At 37.6% G+C, this 23,266-nt stretch overlaps 1 protein-coding gene across 19 annotated transcripts in view; it reads left to right on the forward strand.

Annotated features, from left to right (window-relative positions):
- ENAH (ENAH actin regulator) overlaps positions 1-23,266 on the forward strand; it is a 140,117-nt gene that overhangs the window by 48,697 nt on the left and 68,154 nt on the right. For all 19 annotated transcript variants that reach the window (XM_070256004.1, XM_070256001.1, XM_070255991.1 and 16 more), the window contains exon 2: positions 17,154-17,319. In XM_070256004.1, the coding sequence (XP_070112105.1) occupies positions 17,154-17,319 (166 nt within the window). The remainder of the gene's footprint in view (positions 1-17,153; positions 17,320-23,266) is intronic.

Here is a 23,266-nt window from a genome sequence, read left to right on the forward strand (position 1 = left end):
AGGGTTCAGTAATACAGTATTTTTTCCTTTTGTAGTAAATGTCTACAGTGAAATGCACAGAGCATTGGGTGAGTTTTGACAGACTCACACACCCATGGAACCCAAACCTTTCAGGATATGGGACATTCTGGGGTGATGGCAACATTCCCTGAAGCTCCTTCCCATGCCATCTCACTGTCGCCCCTCTCCCCCACAGACAACTGCTGTTCTGATTGGTTTCCACTGTAAGTTAGTGTTTCCTGTTGCCAAACTTCATCTGTTAGGAATCGTAAAATAGATACTCCTGTGTAAGGCTTCCTTCACAGTGTAATGTTTGTGTATTTCTTCTGGTGTGGCACATAGCAGTTGTTTGTTTTTCTTGCTCTGTAATGTACCATTGTGTGAATATACCACAAATTGTGTGTGCATTCTGTTGATGGATCCCTGGGCTCTTTCCAGTTTTTGGCAATACCCAGCATTGGGATTGACGGGTCAGAGGGCGAATGTATGTTTAGTTCTGTTCAAGTGCCAAATCGTCTTTCAGAGTTGAACCATTTTACTGTATGCTCCACTGACAGTGTATGGACGTTACCGTTGTGCCACATTCTAGCCTTTCTGGTGGGTGTGTGGTGGCGTCTCACTGTGGTTTTAATTTGTTTTTACCTGATGATTAATGATGTGTAGCACTTTCGCATGGATTTACCGACATTTATATATCATGTTTTGTGACATCTGTTCAAATTATTTGCCCAGTGTTTTATTGGTTGTCTGTCTTTTAGTTCTTTAGTTGCGGGAGTTTTTAAAATACGTCTTGGATACATGTCGGATTTATGTTTTGCAGATTTTTTTTTCTCATCTGTGCCCTGCCCATGTATTCCCTCCCTTCCTTCCTCTCTGTCGCAGCTTTACTGAGATGTGACTCATGTACCATACGTATGCATTTTCTTAAAGGTATTTTTTAATGAGAGAACATTTTAACTTGCCTACGTTTTGCTTCTATGATTATTGCTGAAACCTTTGCCTACCTTCAGCTCATGAAGATATTCTCCTGCGTTTCCTTCTAAAAGTTTTATGAGTCTAGCTTTTATGTTTAAGTATATCTTAATTTTTTTGTATGGTGTGAGGTAGGGGTTGAGATTCACATTTTGCTATATGCTTGTTCAGTTTTACCAGTACCATTTATTGAAAAGGCTATCTTTTCTCCACTAATATGCCTTTCTACCTTCGCAAAAAATCAGTTGTCCATATATGTGTCAGTCTTTTTCTGGACTTTATTTTGTTTCATTGATATATCTGTCTGTCTTGAAGCCAGTACCATACTCTCCCAATTAATTGTAGCTTTATAATGTCTTGAAATTGTATAGTGTTAGCCTTCCAACATTATTCTTCTTTTTCAAAGTTGTTGTGGATATTCTGTGTTCTTTGCATTTCCGTATGAATTTTAGACTCAGTATGTCAATTTCTAGAAAAACACCTCTTGGGATTTTCTTTGGAATTGCATTTAATCCATAGATTAATTTGAGGGAGACTTGACATTTTAATGATATTGAGCCTTCCAATATGTGAACATGGTATATATTTTTATTTAGGTTTTCTTTGATTTCTCTTACCAGTGTTTTCTAATTTTCAGCATAGAGATTTTGCACATCTGGTATTAAGTTTATTCCTACGTATTTAACTTTTTGGGTACTGTTTTAAACGGAATTAAAAAAATTTTGCTTTTTAATTGGTTGCTGCTACTATATAAAAAATGCAATTAATTTTTATTAAACTTGAATCTTGCGACCTTGCTAAATTTACTTATTAGTTGTAGTAGCTGCTTCGTAGATTCATTAGGATTTTCTATATAAATAATTTGTCATCTGTAATTAGAGGCCATTACTTTTTCTGATATGTCTTTTGTTTCTTTCTTTTCTTTTTTTTTTTCCTTAGTGCGAAGGCTAGGACTGCTACTACCATGTTGACTAGAAGTGGTGATGGGCCTCCTTGCCTTGTACCTGATTTTAAGGGGACGGAGTTCACTGTTTCACAATTAAGTGTGATGTTAGCTATAGCTGTTTCTGTAGATATTCTTTATCACATTAAGGAAATTCCCTTCTGTTCCTGGTTTGCCGAGAGTTCTTGTCATGACAGATACTACATTTTATCCAGTGCCTTTTCTGCGTCTTTTGCAATGCACAGTTTTCCTATTTTATTCTGTTAGTATGGTGACTTACTTTGGTTTTCAAATGTTATACTAGCCTTGCATTCCTGGGATAAAGTCTACTTCGTCATGATACATTATTATTTAAATATGTTGCTAATTTTGATGTGACAGTATTTTAATAATTTTTCACATCTGGGTTATTGAAGGATAATGTAGTTTTCTTTATTTGCAATATCTTTGTCGGGTGTTGGCATTAGAGCCATGCTGGTCTCATAAAACAAGTTAGAAATGTTTCCTTCTCCATTTTCTGAGTTTGTATAAAATCGATGCTGTGTTTTCCTTAAATGTTTGATACAATTCAGTAGTGCAATTATGTGCCTGGAGTTTTATTTGTGGGAAGCTCTATAATTTCTTTAATAGATAAAATTGTTTAGATTTTGTTTTATCTTGTATCCATTTATTTTTGCAAGGAATTTTTTCATTTCATCAAATTTGTTAAATTTAGTGGCATAAAGTTGTTTATCATATTCCCTTACTAGTCTTTTAATATTTTTATAGGATCTGTAGTGATAAGGGCTCTTTCATTCCGTTAGATAATTTGTGTTCTCTCCTTTTCTTGAGCAGTTTAGCCAGGAATTTTAATTTTTCTTACTGTTTTTTATTTCACTGATTCCTGTTCTTTATTATTTTCTTCTACTTCCTTTGGGCTTCCTTTGCTCTTTTCTCACCTCCTAAGAGAGGGAAGCTTAGACAATTGGTTTGGAGCTTTCTTTTTAAAACAAGCATTTACAACTATCAGTTTCCCAGTTAACATTGCTTTAGCTGCATCTCATGATTTTTCTTGATCATATTTTCATAATGGTTTAATTTGAAATATTTCCTAATTTCCTTGTGGTTTCTTCTTTGACTCATGCATTACTTAGAAGTATGTTTTAAACGTTCCACATTTATTTTTTTGGTTGTCCTATGTGGTTAATTTCAAGTTTAATTCCATTGTGATCAGAGAACATAGTGTGTATGCTTTCAGTTATTTTGAATTTATGAGAATTTTTTATGGGCCAGCATATCATCTGTCTTGGTGATCATACTATGTGTACTTGCAAAGAATGTGTATGCTGCATTGTTGGGTATAATGTTTTTAAAATATCAATTAAATCAAAGTGGTTGAGTTTTCAGATCTGTGTGTACTATTTTTTTGTGTGTCCTTCTATTAATTGTCTAGTTTTATCACTTACTGAGAGGGAGTGTTAAAATTGGCAACTAATACTGTGGAAATGTCATTCTTCCTTAAATTTTGTCAGTTTTTTTTCCCGCTCTATTGAGAAATAATTGACATATAAGATCGTAGAAGTTTAAGGTGTTGACTTGATAGGCTTATATGTTGCAGAAATGATAATTCTGTCAATTTTTGCTTCATGTATTCTGAAACTGTAATTAGGTGCATGCACATTTATGATTGTTCTTTCTAATGAATCTACCCTTTTATAATTTTTACAAGTCCTTTATCTCTGCTTTTTGTTTTAAAGTCTACTTTTTCTGATATTACTATATAAATTCCAGCTTTCTTATGCTTATTGTTTTCTTGACGTACAATTTTCTACTCATTTACTTTCAACCTATCTGTAGCCTTACATATTTAAAGTGCCTCTCTTAAAGAGAGCGTATAATAGGATCCTTAATAAAGAATCCATTTTTTTAATCAGTATTTAGTCATTAACATTTAATATAATTATCGATATGGTTGGGCTCCTGTCTGCCATTTTAATATTTGTTTTCTGAGTGTCGCCTCTGTTTTTACTCCTTTCCTGCCCTCTTTTGGGTAAATGGAATCCCTTTAGAATTCCATATGATGCTGGCTTTTTAGCTGTACCTCTTTGCATTTCTTTTCCTTCAGGGATTGCTCTAGTTCTTAGAGTGTATGTCCGTAACTTTTCACCATTTACTTAGAGTTAATGTTGTAGCCTTCACATAAAGTGTGGAAACCTTGCGGCTGTCTAGCTGTCTTCCCCCAGCCTGCTTTGCTGTAGTTGTCGTGTGTATTCTGTCGGCACAGTTTGAAAGGCCATAAGATGATATTACAATTTCTGCTTTCAACAGTCACAATCTAATTTATATTTACCATTTTCAATGCTTTCCTTCCATACTGAGTGTGAGTTTCCATCTAGTACCATTTCCTTTCATCTTGAAGAATTTTCTTTTATCTGAAAATGTCTTTATTTGCCTTCTTTTTTTAAAGAATATTTTCCTTTATGCTTCACTTCTTTTTTTTGGTCTCAGACTCTTCCACGTATGTTAGATTTGTTGGTATCGATCTGCAGATCCCTGAGCCACAGTTCATTTTTCCCACATTTTATTCTCTCTCATCTTTAGACTGGATAATTTCTATTGATAAATCGTAAAGTTTACCAATTGTTTCCCCTGCTATCTCCATTCTGCTGTTAAGCCCATCCGGGGGATTTTTAATTTTAATAATAAGGAAAAGTAAATATCGGTGGTAAAATTTTCATTTGGTATTTCAAAAAGCTATTCTGGCGACATTTCCTGTCTTTTCACTGTAAATATATTTTACTTTATATTAATGAACGTGGTTACTGTAGCCGCTTTCAAGCCTGGCATGGCATCATCGTCATCCTGTGGGTGGGTTCCATTAACTGTCTTTTCTCTTGGGAGTGTTGAGTGATTTTCATTGTATTCTGGACCTTGTAAATGGTGTATTGTGCTCTGGTTCTGTTATGGTGCTCTGAAGAGGCTGGATATTTTTGTTATAATAGGCAAATAACTTGGTTGGACTTAAACTGAAAATTCTATCTTTTGGGCAGCGGGTCAGGTTTTAATTCAGTTCTTTTGGCCTTAGCTAAGTTGCTTAGAAAGCACTCCGCATGTGCATCGTTCAGGGGTCATCAGATGTTTAGGCAGAGTTTGTACACAGAGTTTAACCTGTGTTCCCTCCCCCCTCCCATTCTCCCTTAGAATTGTCCTCCAGTTTTCCAGCATCTATGGATTGCCCAGAACTCTCTTCTTTGGTTCTGTTTTTTTAAGTTTATTTATTTGTTTTTTCCTTCTTCTCCCCAAATCCCCCTAGTACATAGTTGTATGTTTTAGTTGTGGGTCCTTCTAGTTGTGGCATGTGGGACACCGCCTCAGCGTGTCCTGATGAGTGGTGCCGTGTCCGCGCCCAGGATCCGAACTGGCAAAACCCTGGGCTGCCAAAGCAGAGTGTGCAAACTTAGCCTCTCGGCCATGGGCTGACCCCTCTTCTTTGGTTCTTTAAGTAGAAAGACTAGCTTAAAGAGGTTTTCTGTTGAAGTTTTAGCTCTCCCATGTAGCACAGACTGGGACCTGTCCTCAGTCTAAAAGCTGTAAAAATCAGATAATTCTCCCCACATCATTTGTTTCCTACAAAAGTTGACTTCCTTCCCATCGTTCTTCAGTACTCTCGCATAGTTGTTCTGTTAATTTTATCCAGAGTTTACAGTTTTATCTATGGGAGGGTCATTCGGGAAGGAGCTCATGTGGCCCTTACTTGACCAGAAGCAGAACCCTGCCTGCGTAGATTTCTGAGAAAAACAAGTTAAGATCCTGCAGTAATCTGCTTCAGTTTTCTTTCTTGATCTCATATGGTGCTTGTCTTTTGCCTTATTGCCCGCACATGGTCACTGAATTATGATCTCAGGAAGTTAATAATCTCGCAAAGTGCGAATATAAAGGAAAAGAAAAGAAACCCCACTCCCCACTGTGCCTGTTTTTCCTTCCACGTCTGTCCTAACCTGGCCCTGTCTGCTGTCTTTATAGCTAAAATCAGCCACACTCGGTATGTTTAACTCAGCAATGCTTGGAAGTACTTTGGGCTGCTTTGCTGTATAACCTGATAAAACTATCATGAGGCAAAAAACTTCAGGAAACAGGTGAAATAATCTCTAATCAGTTGCTCTGAGAAAAATTTCTTGTTGGGAGGATTATGCCAGGTGAAATGTTTCCCCATGTTTTTTCCTTTGTGACTAATTCTAAATGTGTATACTTTTTGTGAGCTGTCATGCTATTAATGAGAGTTTGGGTTAGCTAGTGCATTGCAAATTAATCTTTGAAAACTGCAAACCCAGTGGAAAAAAAGATGGATGGCTAGATCAAGAATCTGAGCCCTATGTGTCTGTTGTTTGCTAAGTGCTGTGGGGCATGTGAAATCTGAGATTATCTTGGCTTTTAAGAAGTTTACTTAAAATACTGTATTTCATATTCGAAAGTTGCTAAGAGAGTAGATCTTGAAAGTTTTCTGTAAACCAATGTGACCTCAAAAAAAAAGCTTCTCGTCACAAGAAAAAAAATTTATAACTGTGAGGTGGTGAATGTTTACTAGCCTTACTGTGGTGATCATTTCACAATATATACAAACATCAAATCCTTATATTGTGCACCTGAAACTAATATAATGGGGGGAAAAAAGAAGTTTAAGGTCTTGGGGACAGTCAAGAGTATGTGTGTGTGGGGGGGATGTATTAGTTATTTATGACCGCACAATAAAATTACAGCAAAACTTAGTGGCTTAAGACAACACACACAGGTTTATCATCGCACAGTTTCTGTGATCAGGAATCTGAGGATGGCTTAGCTGGGTCCTCTGGCTCAGGGTTTCTTAAGTGCAGTTAAGATGTTGGCCAGGGCTGCACTCTCAACTGAAGTCACTAGACGGGAGGATCTGATTCTAGGCTCATTCACCTAGTTATTGGTTGGATTCAGTTGCTTTCGGGCAGTTGGACTGAAGGTCTCTGTTACCCTACAGTCAGTCTTGTCATGTGGGCCTTTCCCACAAGATGGAAGCCACAGTCTTTTTGTAAATTTGCCTTAAAGTGACATTCCATAACTTTTGCTGTAGAAGAGAAGCAAGTTGCTAGGTCCAGCTCACACACAGGGGAGGAGATTACACAAAGGCATGGATACCAGGAGATAGAGATCATTGGGAGCCATCTTTTTTGTTGTTATTGGGAGGAAGGAAGAAGTCGATTTAAGTTATTTCTTATGGTGTATACTTAAAGTAGGAGCCAGGAACATAGAGCAGTGAGAAATTTTAAAACAAAGTTTACAGCTAGGAAGCTATGGGTTATCAGTAACAACCCAAAGAGATGTCTTATAGGAAGAAGTAAGAGTAGCAAAACATCTGAAATAAAAGGATGTAGCAAAACTTTCTATATTCATGTTATAACAAGTTGAATCAATTCTAGAAAATGTCATTGTCTATGTTTTCTTTATTAATATTAATTTTTAAAAACTTGTGTTAAGATACAACCTTCAAATGCGAGTGAGATTTAATAAATATAGTTTTATTCTTTGGAGGACAAAAATACTTTCTTAGATTTTCTTACTATTTGAAGCTATTATATATATTTTTTATTATGGTAAAATATAAAAAATACACAGAATTTACTATTTTAACCATTTTTAGTACAGTTCGTTGGCCGTAAGCACATTCACATTGTTGTGTAGCCATCACCGCCATCCTCCTCGAGAACTTTTTCATCTTCCCAAACGGAAACTGTCCCCATAAACAGTTGCTCCCCACCCTTCCCTTCCCACAGCCCTGGCACCCACCCTTCTTCTCTGTCTCTATGAATCTACTACTCTAGGTTCCTCGTATAAGTGGAATCATACAATATTTGTATTTTTGTGTCTGGCTATTTCCCTTGGCATAATATCTTGAAGGTTCTTTTATGTCATAGCACATGTCAGGATTCTTTCCTTTTTAAGACTGAATAATATTCCGCTGTATGTATAGACCCCATTTTATTTATCCATTCATTGGTCCATGGACATTCAGGTGGTTTTGACCTCTGGGCTGTTCTGAGAAATGCTGCTGTGGACATTAGTGTGCAGATGTCTGAGTCCCCACTCTGGGCGTTATTGTAGAGGCTTCCTGGTACAGGTGCACATAGGAAGGAGTTGGCTTTAAGTTTAATTGTCTTGAAAAAGAGATCTATATCAGACGAGAGAGGTTTCTACTGTTTTAAAAAGGCAAATGGTAGATACCTAAGTAGTTAATTGTTTCGTTAAACTTTACCAAGTTGTATTGTTTTTTAGCCTTTTTGTGGAAGACCAAAGTTTTTATGAAGAATCTTGTTTCAGTGACTGCTTTAAGGAAGAGTTAACTCTGATGCAGTGTTGTAGTTTAAGATGCTGGGACGTTATGGTGTTTAAAAAGATAAACAAGCTGCCACACCAGATTTCACTGGGTCTGCCGCCCTTTCACATTTTCTACAATAATTTTAGATTCAGATTGTAATATAGGTGTGCCCAATTTTAGAAAATTAGAGACACTAAAATAGCCACTTATCTAAAGGTGAGATTTCTGGCAACTTTAACCATCTAGAACTTGGCCACAAAATGGAGCTTTCTTATACTGTATATATATATTTTTATTCATCACTTCACTCTACACAAAGTATTTGATTCAGGAGAAATTTAGTGAGCTGAACACCCAGCTAAGGTAAATATTTTAGTAATACATGGTCCCTGCCCTCCCAATCTAGTTGGGGAGACTTTAGTAAATAATTACAGTGTCATCCCTTAGTTCGATCCATACTCATATTCAACCCTCTTCGTTTTCGTTTATGTGGAAGGATCTTTTTTTCTGTAGCTTAGGTTGAAATTTTATCTTAATTTTCTAGCTGATACTTTCCTACACTGACTTGGATGAAAATAAAGTTTCTTATATTGTTTCTTTTTACTTATTCTTTTTGAAAAATGGGAGTTGTATTCCTCAAATTGGCTAATTTATTTTAAAGTTCATGTACTCCCTGTAATGCTAAACTGATACGTTGTGTAGTAACAAAATCAGAGTAGTTTAAAATAATGAAATGTGGGGTGCTGTTCTACCATGTGACTTGTTTTAAAAATCGTGTTATATTTATATACTCTTCATTTGTGTGTGTGTGTGTGTGTGTGTGTGTGTGTGTGTGTAGTTTGGTGCCTAAAATGCTTCCCAGAGATTTTGCTTTCATGTAATTCTTTGAAGAAGGTTGCGATTCTACTTGAAGGAAACTTCCCCCGAAGTATTAATGTTGTGCATATGTTTTGCACTATCTTTAAAAAAAAGCTGTGATAGTCTAGACATGTTTTTGTTATAGTATAACATGATATTTTCCCAAGTGAAATCTTCAGAAGAACCCATGCTTATTTCTGCAAGAATGTCAATTTCAGCAAATACACAGATTCCCTTCCCTTAGCTTTAAATATAGCATAAAGTATAATGTGGAAATAATATAAAACTTAGGAGGAGATAATTTTGTGGAACTAATAGAGTCGACAGACGGACTCTAACTCTCATTCAAGTAGAGTGGTCACGAGTCCGGACTCTGAAGTGGACTGGCTGCTCTGAATCTGCCACTTCCTGTAGTATGTCCTTGGTCAGATTAATTCACTTCTTATTCTCAACTTCCTACCTGTAAAATGGGAATATTAACAGGTATCTACCAAATCAAGTTATTGAATAATGAATTAATAAAGGCAAAGCACACAGAACAGTGTGTGGCACTTATCAAGTACTATATTCCTATTAGTATTTATTTTTATAATTCATATGATTATTATCCCATCACTGGCTCAGTCATTAATTACCTACGTCACTTAATTGTCTCTGGGTTTCAGGTCTTTCGTAACGTGAGGAGATTTGGATTCTTTATGACTGTGACTGGGGAGATGTCAGTCTGTACTAGATACTGTAGACAGTAATCCATTAATACATTTTCTCTCATTGATTTTGTTATGATTTTTGTGTTTGCAGTTAAGCGACACTTTGAAACGTAGGCTGTGAAAATATTTACCTATGGATAGTTGTAGAGTGCAGTCTCCCGAAACAGTTGGTTTCAATTTTTAAAAAAATAACATTTGCTTTACTTTTGTTACCGTCTTCTTTCTCCCAGCAAAGGAGGAGGGCTTGCGTTTGCCCGTGCTCCTCAGCGGCAGGCCGGGTCTGCTCCAGCAGGGCTGCGCGGGAGCAGGCTCCCCTCCGGGGTCTTTCCAGTCTTACTAGTTTCTTCTGTCTTTTTTTACTCCCTGCTCAATATGATTTCACTTATTTTCTCTCCACAAACTTTTATGAACTCCAGTCTAGTTTTCTTCTCTCTATTGTGGTTCTAAGAATATTGGATTTGTGCGTTTTTATTTTCTATATTGTTCCTCTCTCTCCAGGTATATTGTTGACAGAGACAGGTTCTTTTTCTTGGCCGTCACATTTATAGAATTTTGTGCATTCTCTACTTATTCAAGTAAGGGGTGTTCATAATTCAAGTCAAATGGTACCGTAAAGATCTTAAAATGAATACTCTCATTATTCTGAAACACGCATGACTGCTAGTAGCAGGTGCCTCCTTTAAGGCACTTTTTCTACATTTTACTTAACCTAATGATTTTTCTCTATTTTAAGAGATTTTTTTCCTCCTAAAGGGTAACCCAACAGGTTTGCTGAAATGTTTTCTAAAACATGCTATCCTGCGTTAGATATGCTGATCATTTTCTCTGGTAACTGTGGATCAGTTGTCATACTAGATTGCATTTATACTTTGTACATGAATATGGATATTGTGGGATAAAGAGTTTAGCAGGGAGATTATGATAGTTTTGCTCTTTTTTTAATCGTGGAATTTCTTAGAAGGATGAATGATAACAAGTGTGTGGTCTTGACGGAGTTTTGCCTTTCTGCATATTTGGAGCTGCGACCTCCCAGCCGGTTTTCCTGCCTTGCAAGAAATGAGTTTGTTTGCTGCCATTATTTGTGCCTGCCGTTTATCAGGGGCATTCACGGTGTTTTCCCTGTATCCCTCAGTCAGTGAGCCGGGACAGCAAGCACCTAATTGTTACTAAAAGCAGCTTTAACCCATCCTGAATCTTAGCAAGTTTTTTTTTCTTTTTGGATGGAATACAAAAGGAGAAAGCTATTTAGTATTTCATGAATGTACCCGTCGTAGAAGCTCTCATCTCTAATGTGATCTGTGTTGGTCATAGTGGTTGGTTAACTGAACTAGTTCACGTTTAGTATCCTTAAAAACAACATATACCTTTAAACACTTTAGTCTACTTTATAACGTACTTGTTAATTCTGTAGCCTTTTTCAGTAAAGCTTTTAGTGTTGGTCTGGTGATGAGAGTTCTACATTATTTTTCTTTCCTAAGGCGTGCCCATGTTTTACTCTAAAGTTTCAGCTTTGGCTTCTTTAAAGTGGAGAGAGAACCTGGAGCTAAGCAAAGCGTTCTGAGCACAGAATTCTCCCAGACTTGATTGATGCCCCATCTTTTACATATGTCTTACACCTTGATAGAAATTTTCCAAAACTGTCGACCTAATTTCACAGAATTTCTGTAATTTTGCATTGTACCCGTTTATATGGTATTTAAATTGCATAGTTACGAGTACAGTTGGGATGAATACATTTGGTGGCAGACACAGCTGCCTGTTGGTAAGTAGACAGCTGCTGGGAGTGGACCGTGCAGGGCGGTTAGAGCTTACTAGCTCTGAGTTTTATAAGCGCTAATGGTGTGTTTTGTAGACAGAAGGGAGAGAATTTGACGCATTGTCCATTTGGGCATTGGAAGTCAGAAAAGGGAACTTTTGCTGGCATATTTTGGGGCTCTTACTCAAAGCTTACAGATTTTTACTTTTTACAGTTAATATCTCTTACTACGTTTCAAGTTGCTGCTTTAACAGATCTTAATTAGGAGAGATGAAAAGACACAACGGCAACCAGAGATGATATGCATAGAGTGTTGCAAGAGGACAGGGAATGAGTTCCTGTTTTGGACGGGAGAGGAAAAGCTTTCAAGAAGATGTGACACTTGTGTCTAAATTTTGAAGGACGGTCAGTATTAGAAGGTGTTTGGAAAGAGGACGTGTTCCGATGGGTCAGGCAGAGAGAAAGGCTTGTGCAGAGGTGTAGGAATATGGGCAGGTATAGCATAGTTGTTATGGCTCTAGTGTTGGGGTTTTGGACTATTTTGAACACTTATGTGCCCCCAGCAATAGGATGGTGGAATGGTGTCTGCCACACCATTTGAAAGAAACAAACAAAGAACGTCAAGGAAGACAGAGGTGAGTTCACTGGGGACCTTGTATGCTATGCTATGAAGCCAGAGTTTATCCTGACGTGAGCCTTTGGGGTGTCTTAACCAGAACAGAAGAGTGATCTGATCAGAGGTGATTTCGTAAAGTGTCCCTCTGGAAGCAATGAGAGGAGGGAGTAAGATTGCAGTCAGAAATACCAGTTAGGAGATTGTCGAAATAATCCGGTTGAGAAACTAGGGAGTGCCCAAATTAAAGCTTTTGAGCATTGTGAACAGAGGGACCTAATGAGTTTAGATGTCTTTAGGAGCAGAATTGATGGGCCTTGGTGTCTGAGCGCACGGGCAAGTGATGGGCTGGGAGGGTTCTGGAGTCTGCAGGATGAGTAGAGTCCAGAGTGGTAAACTGAGAGAAAAAGCACTCTGTTCGTGACTCTGCTAGTGCTTATCACAATATAGGACGTGCTGTTTATTGTTTACTTTCCTTTTTGAGAAAAATGCACGTTTATTATTCTGGTTTGGGTGCATAGTCTTTTATAATTGGAGATGACCTACCTCAATTTTACTGTCCCCTAGGAGCTGTGGAACAATATTTGTGGAACTGAATTGAAATCCAACATTGTCTTTACTCTGAGCCTTTTTAATGCTTCAAGTGTTATAAAATTGCAGCCTTGAGCAAAAAATTTGACATCAGAGAATAAGTTGGAAATCCTGTGTTTAAAACTCCCAACTTTTTTGTGTAATTTCTTCCTTAATATTTTATCTTCTGAGTAACTGACATCTTAGGTCATCGAGTGACTCAGTATCAAAACAGACGAGGTGCTAATTCTCTTTCTCAGGGCAAACTTTCTAAGTGGTTGGTAGTAGAGTAGAGGTTATTGTGCAGACCTTAATAACTTACCACAGACCAGGCTCTGTGTTGCATATTGGGGATTTGAAGATGAATGACATTCTCCTTTTTCAAAGATGGTGAGACATGTTTGTGTGGATGTAAGAATAAATGAACTGGAACCATGACTTTGAGTAGTGATGTATGTTACAACATGTCATGTACTACTTTGGGAGTATCAGTAAGATGCCAGATGTCATCCATAATTCTTTTCCTGCCTTTGCTTGTCCCCTCTCCTCCCCTCCTCTTTCATCTTCTGTTAGCAAAGCCTGTCTGCCGTCCTTCCAGTATTTATCCCACAGGCTTCCCTCTTTGTTTCTAGTCTAGTCCGAGTCTCACCATAAGTCCATCTCACACTGATCTTCATGCTTCCTTTCTTGATTTCCATGCCTCCGTCTTGAATCCCTTCTCCACAGTCGCTAGAGTCATATTTTAAAAATGGAAGTCATGTTCTGCTTAAAGCCATCGAGTGGCTTCCCAGTGCCCTTGGAGTAAGTTCCCAACACCCTCCCATGGCTCAAATATTATGTGCTCCGAGAGTCCTCCTTGTTGAAAGTTGAGGAGGAGTATGGGAACTTAGAGGAGGGAGCAGTTAATTCTGGCTTTGGGGCATCCAGAAAGGTTTAACAGAAGGAGTGGTATTTGATCCAGGTCTTGATGAGTAGGATTTTGTTAGGTGAAATTATGCACTGAACAAGCATTTGAAGAGTGCCTACTATGTACTAGGCACTGTCATATTTGTACCTTGACAAGTGGTGTCTTTGTAAGGCAGTTGCTATTTTCAAAGACCTGGCTTTATTGCAACCTCAGTAAATAGCATATTCAAGAATAGCCGAGCAATCCTCCGTCAGCTTCAACACCAGGAAACACTTCGTTCACTGGTACCCGTGAGAGTAGAATTTGGCAAGCGTTCTCTGCCATCGTGTATACCTGTTTAGGAAATTTGACTGTGTTCAGACATGAACTACCTGATAAAGCCACAAAAATTGTAATGTAGTGTCATGATTTTTAGACCTTTTAACCAGCTTTTCTAGCCTTCTAATGCCATATTTCATTTTAAAATACCAAAATGAACATCGGGAAGATGAAGTATAATCAACTACAAATACCAGTTGCATTTGGTGATAAAATGAAATTTTCGTTTAGAACTGATTTAGTGCCTCTTTTCCCAATAGCTTAGTAATTTACTAATTACTTGACACCAAGGGGATTCCAAGTATTTTAGGAGCTCTGTGCCAGGAACTGAGGCGAAGCCTAAATATTTTTTCCTGTACCACAAGACGTCTGCCTCCAGGGAGGAGAGGTCCTCAGATGCTGTGGGCAGGAACGTGAAGATTTGATTTGCATTTGTCACTGAGAACCCCAGTGGGCAGTGCCATCCCTTCCTGGCTGGGCCTTGATGTGGCTTACTCTGAGTGCCTGAGGTCTCCCAGGACCACGGAGTTATTTTGGCTTAACCTGTGCCTTCACAGCTTGCCACATACCCACGTGGCGGTTCCCGCTTCTCCAGTAACACCTCAGCTCTTAGCCACATCTTATTATTTCTTTCCTTGATCTTGGCTTCTCGGCTTATTTCAGAGTTGGATGTGTATCCTTAACATGTCATTTTGAAGATTTCATTTCATTAGAAAACGAATCAACTAATCACCTAATTTTTGCAGTTTTGGCCTTTCTTGGCTACTTAGATATGTTTATTTGGGGGTGTCTTTGTTTCCATGGCTATAGCCTTCCCAGGGAAATCGAAGTGGGCAGACGTTTGATTGCTGACCAGGTGGTTTGTATATAGCTTGATTGATTAAACACTAGTCAAAGCTTAATTAACTCTGTGCTTCACTATTTGGAATGGCTCCAGCAACCCACCCTACAGCAATGGAGAAAAAAAGGATGGAGGGAAAAGTTGGGACATTATGTCTAATTCTCCGGGTTTTAGACTTTCTCTCTCTCTATTTTTTTTAACTTTTTTTTCTGAGGCACAGAAAGACCTAATTTATAAAATAGGGGTTCAACTATTGCTTTAGCTTGTCTGATCCCACTGGGACTTCCTGAAGAGACATTATTTCTTGAACCTTGGGAAACAGTGTATGTCCCAAAACGCTAACTTTTGAAAACTGGAAAAGACTGTTCTATATTAATATACCGATTTGTTTATTGAATTGTTATTTACAAGTAGTAGTAAATTTGTTTTGTGGATTGTATGCTGTAAGAGGCACTTTGCCTCGGCTTGTTTCGTGTAATCTTTCTATCGGGTTATGTAAATGTTGTCACTTAACAAGAATTTCTGTTGTGAGTGATGAAGAGATTTCAACTGCTGTGCTGACAAATGCTCTTTAATGAAGCTTTTAAAAATAATTCAAGCTTTAGTCATGGGCTTGTTTTTATTCCCTTTCCCCCAGAACTATTTTACCAAAAAATTTCGCTGCAGCCTAAAGATTTAGTCGGTACCACTGGGTTTATTTCAGGGTTTGCGCTGCGCAAATATTGTTACAAGTTAGTTTTTGTGTAATTTCTGTAATGGGAAATTATGTACAGTTAGAACCCCACTAATCTGAAGGGATTTCAAGGCTTCCTCTTGTGACCTCTTTAGGTCTCCCACCATCTTCTGTCATCAAGTCACCTGACAAGTCGAGTAAAACACTTAGGTGTACTGTTGAGAGATGGGGCAGAGGGTGAGTAAGAGGGGAGGGCGTGGAAGTGACTTCTTGTTTCTGAGAATATTGAGGAAGAACCCACATGATTTACTGTGTAAGGTCGTTGGGGCTCACGTTGGTGGAATGAGCAACGCTTTTGTTAAAGATGGGGTTGGATGAGCTGCTTAGCAGCATCTTTGTTCACTACGCTCAGGCGTCAGAGAAGTCTTCTGTATGGAGACTGAGTTCTTTTAATTGTTAATAGCATAGAGTTAATGTATGTTTTCTTCTGTTGCTCAATTTTGGTATTTGATTTTTTAAAAATAAAATATGGTATGAAATAAAGTAAAATTCAAATCAGTCTTTTTTTCCCTGGTAGTAGTATGGAATATTTGAAAACTGAAAATATTGCTTAATATGAAATTAAGATCATCTCTACATTCTATTTATTTGTGTATCTCAGTCTCACTTGTTAACAAATAATTGAGATGAAGCTGAGATTTAAAGATTCTGTCATGGAATTGATCTTTTCTTCTTTAATATTTGTGAAGGTTAGAACTTAAAATCTAGAAAGATCCTTAGAAATCATCTCATTTTACTTTTTCTTTTCTTTCTTTTTTTTTTTTTTTGAGGAAGATTAGCCCTGAGCTAGTGTCTGCCTCCAGTCTTCCTCTTTTTGCTGAGGAAGATTAGCCCTGAGCTAACATCTGTGCCAGTCTTCCTCTATTTTCTGTGTGGGATGCTGCCACAGCATGGCTTGATGAGCAGTGCGTAGGTCTGCATGCGGGATCCAAACCAGTGAATCCCGGGCCACCAAAGCGGAGCGCGTGAATTTAACCATTACACCACTGGGCCAGCCCCACTTTTTCATTTTTAAATGAAGAAATGTGCAGCATGGGATGTTACCTTGCCCAGATGGAATCAAGGACTTAGTTACAGTGCCATCCATTGATTGTCACTGGCCACTCCGTATCTCAAGGAGCAGATAGAGCTTAGGAGAATTTGTTATATAGGCCTTGAAGCAAGCCTGATGATAAAAATAATTTTGCAAGTAAAGAGAGGTCATCACTACCAGGTCACCAATGTTATAATTGTATATGCAATTAGATTATACTTGATTTATAACTGTAAGATTAATTTACACTTGCAGTTGTGCTCAGTTTATTGAACGTATTAGATTCTCAGATTTAGAAGAAAACACCTCATGTTGCTTGTCTAAGTGCTCTTTGTGGCTCCTGAGCTCTGCTGCTCCCTTATTACACTTGATTTTCTGGTCTGTCTTCCCCATTAGACTGTACCCATAAGGGCGGGAAGCCTCTCTCTTGTTCACTGTTGTTTCCAGCACCCAGTAAAGCACTAATTGTTGACTGACTGTTAGTTTGGCAAACTTGGGCTTATCTGGCTTTGTGGGAAACTTAGCGTATTTTAAATATCTTGTTTACCTTTTTTTTTTTTTTTTTTTTTTTTTACAGTGAACAGAGTATCTGTCAGGCAAGAGCTGCTGTGATGGTTTATGATGATGCCAATAAGAAGTGGGTGCCAGCTGGTGGCTCAACTGGGTTCAGCAGAGTTCATATATATCACCATACAGGCAACAACACATTCAGAGTGGTGGGCAGGAAGATTCAGGACCATCAGGTAAGGGTCTGTTAAATTCTCAAAGTTACCCAGTATTACAAAGGACTTGGTATACTCAGCAAAATAAAGTAGTGCTTTAAAACTATAGTTGGAACAGTCTCTCTAGGAAAAACTGGTTATAGGTTTGCCTGCCCAGCCTTTTCACCTTTCATGAAGCCTGAATTTAGATGAAGATTTAGAACCGATTGTACAAAACTATGAATACCAGTGTTTGAATTGTGAATATTCCTTAGATCCTCTGGCCTTACAGCTAGTTAGCTAGCTTTTGGAATCTAAAGTAAAATTAGGACAAACGAGAATGTGAAACACCACTTAAGTAGCAGATTGTGTGTTTAAGGAATTCATTTCCTGTCAAAGGAATTTGGAATGGGGCTAGAGGGAGGAATTGAAAGTGCGAATAGTTTCAGAAAATATTGTTAAATTCATCTCTGATAGAAAAATTGTAGGTATAATGATTGCTAGAATAGTTAGGCTTTTGTAATTCACGTTTGGGATGACAACTAAGCTTTTACTAATTCCCTGCTCTGGATTTGTTGGAAAGGTGACTGGATTATCTGATTACTTGATTTCTTGGGCCTTAACCGATCAGGAGCAGTAGATGGAGGAAGCGTAGATAGGGTCTTACCAGCATTAAGCATATAATAATAGCAGTGAGAACTTTTATAAGGAATAGATTGACAGGATACTTTTGGTTCTGGCAAGATGGTGGAATCAACCAGCATTGAGGATATGCAGGGAAAAATGTAACACGTTTCCGGCTGAGCTCTTTCTAAAGAAAGGTAGAGCCCTGGGTTTCCACTAGGAAACAGGGTGCTGTGTAAACAGCTGCTGCCCAGCCCTGCGCTTTTAGGATGGAGATGATGAACTGGCCGTAGCTAGGGAGTTAGGTTTGTCATATGTGCATGTAGAGACTGGGCCTCTGAGGTTGGGCTTTGAAACTGGTGTCTCTGCATAAAGCTGGGACTCTTAGAGAGGCTGCGCACTGTAAAAAAGAACTAAGAAAAGTCCTTCTATTGGCACAGGTAAGCAGAGGAGTTCTTTTCTGTCTGAGCTGGGTTAGGGGCTCCCCTGAAGAGTGGGAACCTCCAACTTCACTTACACAACTCCAGTCAAGGAATGAACGCATACTGGTTGCAGGCCAGTGAAACTCTTGGGGCACCTGGCAGAAACAAGTACAGTGCTCTTCTGGAGACAACTTCATAGACCTGAGTCAATTTGCAGAAAGAGCAGTTCACTGAGTTTAGCAAATCTGCCTTTTGCTCCATGTACTGTTGCACAGCCTGCTTTGGTCTCCCCAGTCTCTGTAGCAGGAACCCTCTCTGCCCCGTTGGTAGTCCTGCTTGTCCTGTGTGCTTTCTTTGCTCTTTTATCTTTCGTCCAGCAAAGTGTCCCAGCAGTGAGTTAGGCCAGGGACAAATCAAATACTACTATTAGAGAGAACAAATGAAAACTGGACAATTAAAACTTTGTAGAGGTTGTTGAACGTTCTTAACATTCTAACCGAGTAGCTGTAAAATAAACACATTTTTGGTAAGTTTGGTGAATTGATAAACAATCCTAAAAATATCTAAATATTGGTAAAAAGGAAAATGAGTATTTAAAAAGAATTAGAAAGAAATCTTGTGTAAGTCAGGACATTTCCATATGAAGCACTGAAATTTTTATTCATAAGAGAAGTAAGCTCTCCTCTAGCTTTTGAAAAATGGAGTGTTTCTTAAAATGGTTGGACATTTGAAAACATACTTATGAATAATTCATGAGACTAAGATGAAAACGTTATGAAGATTAGAAAATGTTTATAAAATAAGAAAATGCTTAGACCTGAGTGACAAGATATTACATATAGAAACCCATAGGACGTCTAAGCTGTCCTTAGATGGACAAATCTTAATGGCATATAATGAGCTTAACCCAATGAAAGCAGAGGGAAATACTAAAAATAAAAGAAGAAACTAATTAAATAAAAAGAAATAGGGGCTGGCCCTGTGACCAAAGGGTTAAGTTCACATGCTCTGCTTCGACGGCCCACGGTTCTCCGGTTCAAATCCTGGGCACGGACCTAGCACTGCTCCTCAAGGCATGCTGTGCTGGCGTCCCACATAAGAGAACTAGAATCACCTACAACTAGGATACACAACTGCGGCTTTGGGGAGAAAAAGAAATAGAAATTATTAACACAAAAGTTGCTCCACCGAATAGAAAAAAATGACAGTCTAATAAAAAAAGTTACAAATAAACAATATTAAGATTGGAAAAGAGATATTGCTATAATTATACTAAGGAAATAAATTATAAGATAATATTATGAACAGCTTTATGCCAGTAAATGGGCCATTTTGTAGAAAAATATGATTGACCAAAATTGGCAAAAAAGTAGAAAAGCATAATAGATCTCCAGTCATAAAATATATCAATAGTTAATAATCTAGCCCCAAAATTTAAAAAAATACAAGGGAGCATCCATAGCATTTACAGACAAAATCTAAAAACTTTCAAGATAATTGCTTGTTTTATGCAACCTATTCTAAAGAATAGATTTTTGAGGCTGGTATAATTTTGGTATCTAAAACATAGATCAGTTTGAAAGATGAAAATTATAAGCCAGTCTCAATTCTGAATATTAACATAGATATAAAGGTCCTCAGTAAGATATTAGCAGACCAAATGCAGCAATGGATATGAAAAAAAAACCAGACTTCCTCTTGACCAAATAGGGTTTCTCTCTCTTTATCTCTGTAGTGTAAGGATAGTTTAACATTAGATAACCTGCTAATGTAATTTACCAGGGGAAAATGTACAAGAAACAAGATTCAAGAAAAGAATTTGATAAAATTAAAATTCTTACATAATTCTCAGCATGTTTAGCATAAGAATGATTTTCTCAAGCTGATAAGGATGGATAATATAAATATATAGCAAACATCTTATAGGACAGTACGGTGTTGGGAGGATCTCCATTAAACTCAGGAATAAATTGAGGATTTCAGCTTTAACCATTTTCATTTAGCATTGCAGAAGAGGTAACATATTAAGATAAAGAAGTGGAAGCTATCAGGATTGAAAAGAAGAAACAGCTGACTTTGCTCACTGATGATATAATTGTCTACATAAAAAATCCCGAAAATATCTGCAGATAAAATATTAGAACTAACAAGGTTGTTCATCAGAGTTGCTGGATACAAGATCAGTATATAAAAATCAGTAGGAGTTTTGTATAACTAGCAATAAACAATTAGAAAATATAATTCTATGAAGATACTACTTAAAGTAACAAAAATGATAATATACCTAAGAATAAATCTAATAAATAATTGGTTTCCTCTCATTCCAGAGTACCTTGTTACACTTCTTAATGGATGTCAGTCAGTTCTGAGTGGAAACATGTTATAATTTATTAAATCAAATCTAAACTTTGTGTAGAAAGAAAGCACTGTAGAGCCATTAAAAAAAACCTCACCATTTATTTGTAAAATTGAATATGTACAAATTATATAAATATATATTAAAATATTTCATTTTTTTGCGTAACACTTAGCTGCTTATTATGTTCTGGGCACTGTGTTTAGGTTTTATGTATGTAATAAAATTCCCGACCTTGAAAGAAAGATACAGGAGAGAGTGTGGATGTTCAGAAGGTGAGGAAAGAAGTGCAGTAAATTGTTTCAGTAATGATAAATGTAAATCATAGCACACTGAGAGCAGAGATGAATTTGATCTGGGTCTTTAAGCACGAGTAGGAGTTCTCACAGTGGCTGATATGAGAAAGGGGCAGATGGACCCCTTGTACAAAGGCCCACAATGTCCACCTGAAGTTTGCATTATCCTTCAAGCAGAGGAAGCAGTTGGAGATGGATGGAGGCTAGCATGCCTGGTGGGGATGGAGGGAAGTAAGACTGAAAATAGTTTAGAGCAAGATGTTTGATGAGCATTGCTTTTCATCTTGCGGTCCAAATAAACTGTTAGGGGAGTGTTGGGAGAGATGGGAATGGCCACGGGCAGAGTCAAGACTTGAACTCAGGTCACAGACCTTGAATCCTGCGTTTTCCAGGATGGGTAGTATCTGAAAAAAGGAACTAGGGATATTTAGTCTGCAAAATCATATCATCAGTCAGTTGACAAATGCAGGCCATTCATCAAAAATACAAAATTCAAAGTGACATTCAGTATTAAAAAAAAAAAAAACAGAAAGAATCATCAGTTTGTTGAGAAGATGGGGAAGAGGATCGTGGATGACTTCATAGACAAGGTAAGATATTGAACCAAGTCACAGGGAGGAGTAAATGTTTACTGCGTGATTTTCTGTGTTATGATCAGGCCAAAATGGATGGGCGTGTGGAGGATGGAGCAGCGCCTCTAATCTAGACTGAAGCTCATTGGGTCTGAAGTGCAGAATTTAGGATTATGAGGAAGTCCAAACCTGATGACATGCTTATGAAAATCCAGTTGTTAAAGCTGTAAAAGCCTTTAAAGCTTTTTGAGATTATTTACAGGATTGTCTATCCTTGAAAGTTAGAAATGAATGAAATAATTGATTCAAATTGTAAAATTCCTTATATTGGAAGTTTAAAATTCATTTAGCTTATTTCACGTAGCATAATGTCTTTAAGAGGTCGTCATAGTTTTAAAATAATTTCAAATTTGAGTGTTGCTGGGATGAGGTAATTTAGATAGAGCCTTTCTCTGAGAACTAAAACAATTGGATAAAATAATTAAAAAGAAAAAAATCTATTTCAAGGGCTCACATGACTGTGAAGAATTATGGGTCCATGATCTGAAACCAGAAAGAACCAGAGAAGTGAGCCCAGATTGGACCTCTCTGCCTAGAGGCATGTGTCAGATTTGAAAGGGGGGCTGAGGAGCTGAGCAAAGCTTTTGGCAGACTCATGGAGCTAATAGAACAAAAATTAGAAGTTAAGGCCTTCTAATGAGGGGAGGGTTGTCTTGGTAATCCCCCAGGCCGTGATTTGAGACCCAGGAGCCCCAAACCCTGGGAAGAAGTTTGAGTCAGAATTAGACTGACCTTTGAAGGAACTGAAACCCAGCCTCTAATCATTCCAATCGCTTTTGGATTAAAGTGATGTGAGATTGTTAGTTTCCCTAGCTGCTTGCCAAAAGCAGATGTAAATCTTCCCTGGAAAAATATAACATCATTGTAGGCTTCAGAATTTCCATACAACTGTCCATGCACAGTGTCTGGCACTCAGTCAGAATAGCCAGCCATACGAGGCGACAGGAGGAACAGCGCTAGAACAGACCCTCTGGGAAGACAGTTAATGGAATTATCAGAAATTGATTTTAAAAGAATGTACTTAATATACTCAAGGAAATAAAAGACAACATAGGGAATTTCAGCAGAGCTGGAAACTTGAAAAGAGAACCAAATGAAAATTTTAGAATTGAAAAATAACTGCTATTAACAGTAACAACTCAGTGACGGGTTTTACAACAGATTATAAAGAGCTGAAAAGAATTAGTAAACTGGAATATAGATCAGAAGAAAATATTCAGACTGACACTAAGCTAATCTGAGAGAGAAGAATATAGATACATAAAAAAAGCTTAAGAGACTTAGGGAATACAGTAAAAATAACTCATAATGTGTGTGTAATTAGAATCCCAGAGTAGAGGACAGATTGAGGCAGAAACAATAATGGAAGAGAGAATGAACAAAAATTTTCAGAAGTGATCAAAGAACCATAAACTTAGAAATGCTATAAACCTTAAGTGGGATAAACACAAAACCATATATAAACCCATCATATTAAGATTACTAAACTAAATACAAGTGCAAAAAAACTATTTTAAATAAGCTACAATAAACTTTTAGCTGATTTCTCAATAGAAACAACAAAAGCTAGAAGCCAGTGGATTTCAGAGTACTGAAGGAAAATAATGACCACTTAAAATTCCATATCTAATAAAAGTATTCTTCAGAAATGAAGGTGAA

This window comes from Equus caballus, chromosome 30 (assembly GCF_041296265.1).
Source record: "Equus caballus isolate H_3958 breed thoroughbred chromosome 30, TB-T2T, whole genome shotgun sequence".
Taxonomy (NCBI): domain Eukaryota; kingdom Metazoa; phylum Chordata; class Mammalia; order Perissodactyla; family Equidae; genus Equus; species Equus caballus.